This window comes from Silurus meridionalis, chromosome 10 (genome assembly GCF_014805685.1).
Source record: "Silurus meridionalis isolate SWU-2019-XX chromosome 10, ASM1480568v1, whole genome shotgun sequence".
NCBI lineage: Eukaryota > Metazoa > Chordata > Actinopteri > Siluriformes > Siluridae > Silurus > Silurus meridionalis.
In genome coordinates, this window is record NC_060893.1 from 6,300,902 (window position 1) to 6,313,167 (window position 12,266).

The 12,266-nt window shown below is 39.4% G+C and overlaps 1 protein-coding gene and 1 long non-coding RNA gene across 4 annotated transcripts in view; one reads left to right on the plus strand and one right to left on the minus strand.

Annotated features, from left to right (window-relative positions):
* The first annotated feature begins 8,797 nt into the window (after positions 1–8,797).
* Positions 8,798–12,266, plus strand: part of syt7a (synaptotagmin VIIa) — a 130,393-nt gene continuing 126,924 nt past the window's right edge. Inside the window, exon 1 of one of the 3 annotated variants that reach the window (XM_046858769.1) lies at positions 8,798–9,472. In XM_046858769.1, the coding sequence (XP_046714725.1) occupies positions 9,439–9,472 (34 nt within the window). In that variant the 5' untranslated portion in view covers positions 8,798–9,438. The remainder of the gene's footprint in view (positions 9,473–12,266) is intronic. The other 2 variants (XM_046858770.1, XM_046858771.1) reach the window with 2 other exon arrangements.
* LOC124392087 lies at positions 10,100–10,882 on the minus strand. The gene is made up of 2 exons (XR_006927096.1): positions 10,351–10,882; positions 10,100–10,269 (listed from the first exon to the last, which is right to left on the minus strand). It is a non-coding gene; the product is annotated as an uncharacterized LOC124392087 (long non-coding RNA).

Genomic DNA, 12,266 nt, shown 5'->3' on the forward strand with positions numbered 1-12,266 from the left:
CCGTGTCATTAGGAGCAGTTTCCAGTTTGACTCGTTTGTAATCCTACTCCACATCGCCCCCTTCTTTGGTTAGGACCAGCGCTTGCACTAAGAACAGTCGCGAATGATCCTGTCATGTATTTTCTTACATATTCTAAGCGTGGCTTTAATGCACCACAGCAATCCCCCAAGCAATCGTTTATAGTAAAAAAAAAAAAATCCAAGAAAGCACAAACATTGCCTATGTGTAATCACAGCTCCTGCAGCAGACTTGCTTTCACAAGCTGCTGTTTAGGGTCTCATTACATACAATTGCTGCTAGTGGGCTTTTGAGTAAAAGAGAGCACCATTTCAAAGGAGTTAGCATGCTGAGCCAAACTCGCTTCTCTTTTGTTTCTGGCGATGGTTATGGCTAGCTTAATTAGAGTACATCAAATCAAATTGCATTTCACTGCTTCTAGCAGTCCAGGCTTTTAACACTGCCAGTATAATCTAATGTTATCTGTACAATATTTCCCATGCAAACTAGGTCCAAGCTATGAGACACTTATTTGGACAATAGATTAGCAATATGATGACGGCATTGCGAAATTATTGCCCAGTTTGCTTTCCTCAAACTCTCGTACAAGGACAGTCCGATTTTATTATTTCCAATTTCTTAACTAAAAACTAAAATAAAGTAATTTCATTTATTAATATCATTTTCCCCCCTCATAAAGCACCCCAATGCAATGCGTGTATACAGTGAGCCTCTTATTGGCTGGGGAAAGATGAAGGTGACTTTGAAGAGCGATCGCTAATCATATGATGTCTTTTTCAATGCTGTGTAGTGAAAGGGCAAAAGCACATGCTGAGTGATGTTCCAAAAAAGAATAATAAAAAAAATGATATATATACTGTATATATATATATATATATATATATATATATATATATATATATACAGTATATATATCTGCTGGGAGTGAAATCATATTTATCAAGATTCCCTACTATATATCATTCATAAACACACACACACACACACACACACACACACACACACACACATATATATATATATATATATATATATATATATATATATATATATATATGTATTGATTGTCTATTAAGTGTTTATTAATTATGCGCAGAATATATTTTTGATTTTGTGTGTTGTTGTGTGTGTGTTGTTGTGTACATGATGGCTTACTTTGCACACTTCCCTTTATTATTATGAATTTTTTGTTTTTTTTGGCATTGGAATCCAGGAGCATTAGATCTGTAAAGCTGCCCATGTGATATTTACAAGGAAGTAACTGCCACAGTTGGTGCAATTCTTATTTTTGAGAGGAAGTTCTGAATGAGTTATGGTATTTGGAGGAGAATGAGTGCACAGAGCTTAGTCTATTTATACTGGAAGTCCCTGACTTACGATGGAGATGCGTTCCCACAACCCCATTGTAACTTGAAAATATGAAGTCGAGACGTGGTCTAGCCTACCTTGGAGTCTTAAAGAATGGTGATCAGTATAGGGTACTTTACGTTAATTTGTTGCTAATTGAACACATTACAGTAAATAATTTAGCGAAACAACAATTTACATTAACGTAATAAATAAACTGTACTATAGTCTATATGTATGTCGCAGCAGGCACGTGGACGAGCTCCAGTTTGCGAGTGGAGGTCGGAGCCGGATGTAATGAGCATTTGGAAGCACACCTGTAGCTGATAAGACAAATCACTGCACTTTTTTCAGTGTCCGGCTACACCAATAAAAAGAAGAAACACAAGACCAAAAATTGGGCTTTCAAACACCAAAAACACAGCAAAAAAACGAGAGTAAGTCATCTCACAAGGTGGGAGATGCATGCATACTGGCAGTGTCCCAACGTATTGTACCGCATATACATTGCTACGTTTGCCTGCGATGTAAAACTTTTTTTTACAATATTGTTGTATCGCTTTTTATCGAAAGATAAAAAAATCGTAAGCCGGTTCATCGTAACTCAGGCACTACCTGTGTGTGTGTGTGTGTATATATATATATATATATATATATATATATATATATATATATATAAAAACTATGAGCATTTGTAGTCAGAAATGCCTCTTGGCAGGTTTTATGGCTGCCAGCACAAACCCTGACCAAAATCCCCATTCCAAAATGCTCCTGAGGCCTGCTGCCAGCCTACCTCTCTGGAGATTAGCCGTTTAGCGTTAGGATGCTCGACAGGAATAAGCCATTTATGCTGAGGTCTTTAATGCAGTGAATCAGGATGTACTGGGAAGCAGAAATCGTTTTATGTGAATCTGCTCCTGCTCCTGATTCACCGCCGGCATGGTGTTAATCAAACCTTTAGATACTTCGTGTTATTTAATACCATGGTGCAGATATTTATTTACACTACAGTTTTTGGGTCAGACAGCCCAAATTTGAGACAGCTGCAGAAGATTGTTTACATGGTTCTTCTACGTATAATGCCGTGTCATCTGTGTCTTTGCAGTTTGAGCTTTACATCATGTTTTTTTTTAGTTATGTTCAGTGTTCATTGTTGCTCTACAGGCTTTGTGAATGTGTCTCACGGACGCTCTGACCTTGCTCTCCATGTTTGCCTTGTGCATCTTCTTCCTCTTTTATTTCCCGCGCTCATTCCGAACGGCTCTTTTGTGATATTTGATTCCTTTACAAAACTGTGATTTATTTTTATTTCTCGAATCTAATTTGTGTTTCAATTTTCAATGTCGTGATTAATAGTGTTTTTAATTCCGGATTGTACCAAGAGTTTTTAAAAAAATCTCTACTGGATGTAATTGTGACAATGTCTGATTGTTTTATCAGTTGTGAACTGATTGTGAAACTTATTCGTGTATTCTGTGCGGATCGTGTATGGTGGGTGTGGTGGTGTGAGCGTTTACGTAGGCGTGGATGTGACTATCACTTTATTGTGATGTTTAATTTTTTTTTATATTCCTTCCATCCGTTCCCTCACTGACTCTCCAATCTGTCCTACATTCCCTTTGTCCTGGATGGAGAGGTAGAAAAGATGGAGGTCTTAAACACCAAAAAACAAGGTGATTTATAATTGCAAAAAAGCACAAAGAATGATTAGGCACAAGCTCTATACTTGCGTCCACACACACTCACATATAGGTAACCTCTTTGTAATGTATAGTCCAGGAGTTCTCAACTGTACATTAGGGTTAAGAATCTCTAATATAATCCCTGTAATGTTTAATAAATACTTAAATGACTGTAGTGTGATATCAGTTCAATATCTTTTTTTTAAGTCACACAATTGTGTAGTCTATAAATATTGTATTGCGGTCCATTACGTATTTTAAACCTTATAATAAAACCAGAGACCGTACATTTGAATATTAGGACCAATGTTGAAGATTCCCATGTAGTACTTTAGATGTCAGGTATTTGAAATTTGTATTCATACGATGTGAGTGTGAGTAATTATTGGATAGACTATATAATAACCAGCTAACTTTATATGCAATAAGTAAAAAACACTATAAACAGGAGGAGACACCCGTCAGCTATCTGCAGCTTTACTGTGTAATGCAGATTTTTCCTGATTCAGTTCTAGGCTGTAAAGAACTGCACACAGAACTCCTAATACCTTATTGACCTTCTTCCTCCAAGAGGAATAGTGCAATGAAACATGCAGATCTGACTGCCCTCTTTCTCTCCTCCTAATGCGGTGAGGAAACTGATTCCAATGCAATGAGTATGAAATACGCAATCCTTTCCATTTTCTGTGCAAAACAAGGAGAGTTAAAAAAAGTGTTGCATTCCTTTGTCAGAGATGGTTGTTCAATAAAATGGGTTTTGTCATGAATCTTTTGTCTGACTGTTTTTTGGGGTTTCTATTAAGCTTTTTGGTCAAAAGATCCTTTTATCATGTAACTGGAAATGGGATATACTACAGTCCAAGTATGCACAGTTAGTCAAGGTCATGGTGTATCTGTGCAGTGCTTTTCCACAAGATGGCACTCCAGCGTGATGGAATATTACAACCATATTACGCTGCCATATTGGTTCGTTTCCATCCCAGTAAGTTTTACAGCACCCGCTGAAATAGGTCACATTGCCAATTCAGTCTAAAGCCATAAATAATAAACACGGTAAATGACAATTGAGAAACGATGAACAATGAACAATCCTGTGTCTAGAGCTGGGAACCAATCAACAAAAATGATCACTATTTGATGCCTTTCTATACAGTGATGGTGTAAAAGTATAAAAGACAAAGTCATCACTTTATATGGTTTACTAATTATATATATATATATATATATATATATATATATATATATATATATATATATATATATATATATATATGTGTAAATTGGTAGAATAGAAATTGGTAATTGTTTAGTCATTTTATTTCACCAATCACTGTGTTGGGTGTGGTCTACAGACCTAAAGAAGGGTAGGGTGTGGGCCAACAACAGGGTTAGGCTTGATCTAAATAGGGATAGAGTGAGGCCTATTAGTGACTTTAAAATAAGTAACTTAAAGAAATTATTAAACAATATTGTGTAACTTTTTAATATAATTGGAAAAGCTTTTCTCTTAAAATATCGACATTTTTAGAATGATACATTGAAATACATTTATATAAATTCATATAAACACATTTATTTAATATGTTTAGATACATTTTTGTTAATGCAAATCATCAAAAAGTATTTAGGGGAGAATATTGCAAGGGGTGGAGTGTTAAATAAATCTATCTGTTGATATATAATCTATACAATGTATATACTGTAATGTAGTATTATATAATTAAAATACTGTTTAATGACGCCCTTATCTAGAGCAACGTACAAAAGTGATTTAAGTCTTTATCAATGAATAAATCAACACTAGTTAGCTAGATTACAAACTTAAGATACCATCAGCCTAAACTCTGTTGAGAGAAATTTTTTATAGCACCCCAACCCCCATTTAATATAAACAAAATAATATAAACCAAACCCGGAAAAAAGTGTTTCAGGAAAACGTAGGGTTTCTCTTGTCTTTCAAAATCCATTTTTGGCTTTGTAGGCAAGCATTAGGGTTTTGAGTATGATGTGGACAGATGAGACTGAACAAACAGCTGAGCAGTGTGTGTGGATAAAAATGGTTGAATACATTTAATACCGTTAATGATAATTAAGCTCAGTGACCTGAGTATCTTCACCAACAAATTTTGGACTTTCTCACCAACAGACCTAAGTCGAATAGGTTGGCAAACAGGTATCCTCGACCCTCATTCTGAACACTGGCATCCCACATGGCTGTGTTCTGAGCCCACTACTCTTCTACTACTATTTACCCATGACTGTGATCCTTTGCATAACTCCAACATCTTAATCAAATATGCAGATGGCGCCACTGTGGTCGGCCAGATCAGCAAAAAAATGACGAAACGCCAAATACAAGGAAGCCTGGCAGCGTGGTGTGTCACCAACAACCTGACCAGCAATGCCATGAAGACCAAAGAGCTCATTGTGGACTTTTAGAAATCTAACAGCAGGAGACATTTCCCAGTCTACATCAATGGAACTGAAGTAAAGTCACCAGCTTTAAGTTCTTGGGAGTCCACATCTTTGAGGATCTGTCCTGGCACCAGAATACTTCGGCTCTGGTCAGAAAGGCAAGCTTATTGTAACAGCAAAAAAGGATAAACCTGGAATGGGACATAGATATTAGTGGCAGGCAGAATTCTATATTCTCTTAAAAGAAATGATTTTTTTTTTTATTTAAGATTTTACATGGTCCCACTGAATAGCAATAACACTGATTGATAAAGAATCAATTTCAGCAGGATATGCTATAAATCAGCCATTGTGAGCTCCTGAGGAAAAAAATGACAAAGTCACTGTTTTAATCATTAGAAAAAAAAACCCCTAGTAATTAGCAATAGTTTAAATTTGTCAGGAATAAAAAAGACAGAAACTCTCCCTTGCATATATGCTGTTAGAGAGACAGCCTGCGAGTGCTTATTGAATTCAGGTCTTATTACATGGTCAGGTTTCATACACTCTTCTAGAACTGGCTCACTAAAGCATTTCAATATAATTCATTACAAATCTGGACATTACTCGAGTACAAGGTGATATTTAGAACTAGAACGCAACACAGAATGTCATGGTAGCATCTCGCAGCTGGCACCTCAGTCAGGGTCAGATGGACCTCAATGCTGGTCAGAATACGATTTGCTTCCAATGAAATATGAACTGAACCCGATGAGCTGTCTTGCGTCATGTCAAAAATATTACATCTCTATTAAGTTGCTGTGTCATTGTGTTGTCCTTGATGAGAATGGCACACTCTTTTAGTAGTGTGTGTGTGTGTGTGTAAGTGTGTGTGTGTTTGCAGTCATACATTGAACATTTCCTTCCTTGTGTCTCTTGGCCACTCTAAGCCTGAACTATTATTAGCCACTCTTCCACTCAGGCTACAGAGAGAAAGAAGAGAGAGATAGAGAGAGAAGGGGAATAGAGGAGACAACATGGGCCAGATAAGTGGGGCTGAATGTGGAGGGAAAAAATAGAGGCGATGTGATAAAAAGCTGAAGACAGAGGAGAGATCACTGAAGCATACAGTGGTGAGGTAGGGGGGCAAGACCGAGAGTGGTAGTGCTGGTGTGCATATAGGTCACTAAATCAATGAAAATCTGTTTTTTTTTTTAGCAGGAGAAGATAGCGATGGAAATATTTATAGAGATGTGAGAGATAATTTCAGGCCTCTGCATTCTTGTTCCTTGTATTTAATATCACTGAGAAACTATGCACAGACAGTACAGAATGTAATATATGCAGTGGTGTGAAAAAGTGTTGGCCTGATTTCTTTTTTTTTTGCATGTTTGTCACACTTAAATGTTTCAGATTATCAAACAAATTTAAATATTAGTAAAAGATAACACAAGTAAACACGCATGCAGTTTTTAAATAAAGGTTTTTATTATTATTATTATAGTTGTGAGTCCAAAAGGAACAACAATGAAAGCCTTTTTGGAACCAAAAAGAAAAATCTGCAACTATGTCTGCTTCATAGACAATTATTTGCCCAACAGAAATCTGCATAAAAGCACCACATTGAAGTAAGTTTTACACCATTGTACTAGTGGAATTTCACTTGAGCTATCAGTTTAGCCATTAGATTTAGCAGACATCAAACCCACCTGGCTGCATGTTCAGTAAAAGACATGCCACTATGCCACTATCTCTACATCTCTTAATGGAAAGCTCTACAGCCAAGAGAGACACTTTGCGATGAGATTGCGTGCTCGCAAACTTTGTTACCTTGCAATCACTATCTAGGGCCATTTATTTTATTGCTGCCTCATCTGGCTTGGCATTGCTGCAACTGAGAGATACTGTATCATAATCTTAAAAGCCACTGAATCCAGCAGTCAGTTTCGCGATTACCTGTAAAAACACACCTGATGATTTCATCATCGGTTCAGGATCAGGCTTTGAAGAGTTTACCTTCCCTCAGTCAGGACCTTCCTAAAATCTTAGCACATTTATTTACTTTATGCATATATATATATATATATATATATATATATATATATATATATATATATATATATATATATATATTTGCTGTCATATAAACCTCCATTCCAATAGATTTTGGTTTGTGCTTGTGGATATTCATTCAACCACAAGGGTTTGCTACTAATGTACAGTAGGTTGGGAATGCCCGGGGTGAAGTCAGGGTTCCAAATGATCCCAAATGATTGAGGTCAGAACCTCTATAGCAGGCCATTCAAGATGTTCTAACCCAAATAAACAATATCTTCATTGATCTGGATTTGTGCATGAGGGCATTGTCATGCTAGAACAGTTTTGGGTTTCCTAGTTCAAGTGAAGGAAAGATTTATGTTATCCTATAGAGTTTGACAAGGACCCCATATGGCTGTCCCAATACTTTCTATAGTATAGTATTATTGGTATAAACAGAATATGTGATTGTTTTTAATATATGTATATAACAATCTAATGCTGTTAAATGTGCTTAAAATAATATGACCTTCGCTTTGCTAAACTCCAGGTCTAAAACACATACTTTTTTCTATTGGATCTTTTCAAGACATAGATTCGAAGGTATTGCTTTGGTTGTAAGTTAACGGTCCGTTTCACAGCTGTGGAAGTTATTTTACTTTCACAGTGAATCCTAATCTATCAATCAATCAAGAGGCATGAGAATTCACATGGGATGAGGTGCACACACCCTATTGAGCACTGTGGACCCAGATGAAGCCAATGGGGAGAACATGCACCGACAAAAAACAGTACCTAAGCTCAGGACTGAACCAACAACCTGGGATGTTTGAGGCACCACCAACATGCCACACCAAGGTTACCCTTGAATGCTGCTAACCTTACCAATAGAAATGCATTGATGGAATTTGAACCTCTGTCTCTGTCCTGAGAGAAGATGATTATATTTTATTCTGAGCTCTACTGGATCCACCTCAGGGATCGATGAGAGAGAGAGAGAGAGAGAGAGAGAGAGAGAGAGAGAGAGAGAGTGTGTTTGTTTGTGGGGGGGACGCACGGATTAATACTGACGCCGATTGCAATGGCGAGCACAATCCGCTAGACGTCACCACTTTGACGCGTAAAACTTCTGATCTCCTGCCACAAACGTGAACAGCATGCACAAATCTCTCTCTCTATTTCTCACTATTTCTCCATGACAAAGTGCAGAGCGTGTGCGTGTGATCAACGTAGAATCACGTGGGATCCACCTGCACGAGAAAAAGTTTCATAACAGGACCTTCATCCGGGAGACTTGCGCGCTCTCTAATTGCCCTGTTTTTGGAGGTTAGTTAAGAGTCAACACCCCTTCAATTAGTGTCCCACGTGTTCGCCATCACCCGAAAAAGTGTGTGTGTGCGCGAGCGCAAAGCGTGCCGCAAGGTGCAGAGCCATTAGTCAGCTTTCTCTAAATATTTAGCAGGATCTTGCTAACACACACACAGTGTCAAAAAAACATTTCCAGGTTGATCTTTTCACGGGTTTAGTAAACCTCCAGTAAATGATGGCAAAGGTTTTTAATGGGAATAATGATAAAAGATTTGGAGAGTCCGAGTGCGAAAATCTGTTTCTTCTGGTTTGTGTGTGCATGAAGAGAGGGAGAGAGTGGGGGAAAGAGAGAGGGAGAGCAAGAGAGAATGAGGAAGAGTGTGTGTGTGTGTGAGAGAGAGAGAGAGAGAGAGAGAGAGAGACTGACTACCTGGCCGTGCGTAATTCTGGGAGGACTCCGTTGCGCGTCCTCTCGCCGAGCAACAAGATACTACACACCAAAAAAGAGAGAGGGAGAGACGGAGAGCGAAAGAGTTTGTGTGTGTAAGAGAGGGAGAGGAAGAGAAAGACGCGGAAGCGAGAGTTTTTTCCCCCCACCGGAGGAGTACAATTAGCCAACGTAAAAACGTCTCCAGCGTCGAAGGGCGAATCATGTATCTGAACCGAGAAGAGGAGCATAACAAAGGTAAGTGCGGCTCGGACGCATCCCTGGATGAGTCTCATACAGCATCCGTCCCTGAAAGCATTAGATTGGATAGGGGTTGACTGCTAAGCACCTGTGAGTGAGTGTGTGTGTGTGAGCGAGAGACAGGAGGGGACATTAGAGCGTCCACCGTGTCCCCCTCAGGATATAGTTTTCCATTGACATTGACTGTGCGCTGCCCGGTGTGCCACCTGAACCAAGTGGCACTGGATCCAGCCCAAGGTGACTTCTTGCATAAGCAGTGAGCGGAGAACATGGTGGAGCTACTTGTTGGCTGGTTCGAAACACTGGCTGGAGAGGACATGGAAACACAAGGTCAAAGCAATCACGGGGCTAAGACGGTGTCTCCCCCCCCGAGGGAACCGCACGCTCCAGGGACTGTTAGATGATAATGGTGTTGATTATTATAATTAATATTATGATTATGGGTATTATTATTAATATTGTCGGACATGAGACACGGCTTATTGGAGGACGAACTGGTAATTAGGAGTCAAAGCTGCGGGTTAGACAAGCAACACCTGCTGCTCAGCACCGATTGCGGGCGTATGTGTGCGTAAATGCGTGAGTGTGTGTAAGCAAACAGACCCGCGGTGCGCCATGCAAAAAGAGAGTACAGTAATGCTTTGCTTTATTCCACCTTTTTTTTTCCAGGGTGAGGTAATGCCTCTGTGTAGTGTATCAGTGATAACCAGGAAGGAGCGCTGCACGGATCAAGATGCACGGGTTTTGCGCACGGGTGCATCCGATGCTGGAAAAAACACACACGCACACAAATTCTGCAAGACCATTTCGTCTTGGGTTACCCATTTGCCCACTAAACATCCAATTACTGTTCAACACTAGTGTACTCGACTCACTCCGGTGTGATTGCACCGACGCTGAAGGCGCTCGAGGCGCGCACCCACTGCTTCCTGTCTCGTTCTGAATTCGCGGCGCGTCTCAAGGTGGAGCGATCGGGCGCGAGATTGCGTGTGTGTGTGTGTGTGTCGCGCGGCTCCGTCGCTCGTGGGCGGGATTACGGCGCACGAGGAATCGGTGGATCGAATCACGTGAACCACGCGCATAAAAGACTTTATTTCCCTTTTGGTTCCGTCCAGGTTATTGCTGATCAAATTGTGTGTGTGTGGAGGGGGGGCTCATATCAAGCTTTCAAAGGGGTAGTAAAGTCGAGGATGATGATTAGGATTATTATTAGGAGACTTACTGCGTTCTTTTGATTCATTTCTTATAATAATGTTAGTCTGATGAGACACATGAGAGCTTGCACCTTTGCATTCGTTTACTCATTCTATGTCATCACTTCATAGTGGTGGCAGTGATGAGGTGTGAACACATCTTTAGTGAAGTGCACACACAATTCCACTCGCCCTAGTTTGCAAAGGTTTTCCCTTCGGCCCCATTTCGTTTGCTGCTGTTGTTTTTTTCCGTTTGCCGGATGCCTGAAGACTCACTGCCCTGATATGAACCGAATAAATCAAACCAGAACTAACAAATGATCTGTGACTATCAGGGATTTAAGTCAAATTTATGTTAAATATTATCATCTATGAAATAAGTCATTTTAGCTAGAAGTAGCCCAGACTTTGCAGACAGATCTGGGTAAGTAAGTTGTGTTTAAAAGAATCGGTCCAGTGCTTTAAAGCCATAACAAAAATACCTGTGGCAGATCGAGCTGCAGGACACACGGCCCGGATAAAAGCATAGCCGACATTTTTTTTCGAGGTGAGAGGAAACCAGAAAACACAGAGGAACCTTGCATAAACACGGAGAGAACAAACAAAACTGTAGACTGGAGCTTTGAGACACAATGCTTTCCATTGTATCCACCATGCAGCCTTGCGTACCTCATCTAAAACTGCAGCCTTTTTATCCAAGTCTCTTCACTCCTGTTTACACCTGACATCTGGAGGGATCTGATCTCAAGTGGACAGCTGAAGTTTACACCTGGCATTCTGAAATCGTCTCCGAGGGCTACTTGTGATTGGATTTCATGCATCATTTCCACTGGAGAAAGGGTGTTAACTGCGAGAATGAAGAATGGGAATGTGAGAGATGCTACAAAAAGCAGCAACATTCATCTTCACTGTTAGAGAGTCCCCTTTGTCTTTTAGCCTAGTAGTGGAGATCGCGTAATCTTCAGCCTAATTTCTAAGCAGTCTTAAAACTATGGCGAGGATGCAGTTACAGGTCCTTGAATGCTTGTGTACATTGAGGTACTTTTATGTTCATATTACAGATGTGATATGGTCATGTGTCCTATACACCCTCATAAGGTGGTTTAAGTGGTCAGATCACAGAGTGCCTCAAGACACACAGGACCCCATTCACACATGTACTCCATGCTGTCCACTTATAATCGGATCATCCAGGATCCACCTTAATCCACTCAAAAATATGTGCCTTGCTTGGGTTAATTTGGTTTGCTCAGAAGAGATAGCGTTGGAAAATGATGTCAAAGATCATTAGACTAGCAGGTGACAAGAACAGTTTTTAAAGACATGAGGTTTCTTCAGGTCAAATAGTTTATAAAGTCAAACCTTTTTTCACACCTTCAAGAATTAAATTAGTTCAAGGGCATGGTGACAGATGATCACTTGACAGAGAAAAAGTGCTCAACCTTTTTCTGACGTCTAAGGTTCAGGTTCAATGCATATTAATCTATCTATTATACTGTATGATACTATACTTTTAAAAGAGAGAGAGGGAGACAGAGAAGCATTACAATTATATTATAGTACAGTATAATAGATAGATTAATATGCATTGAACCATA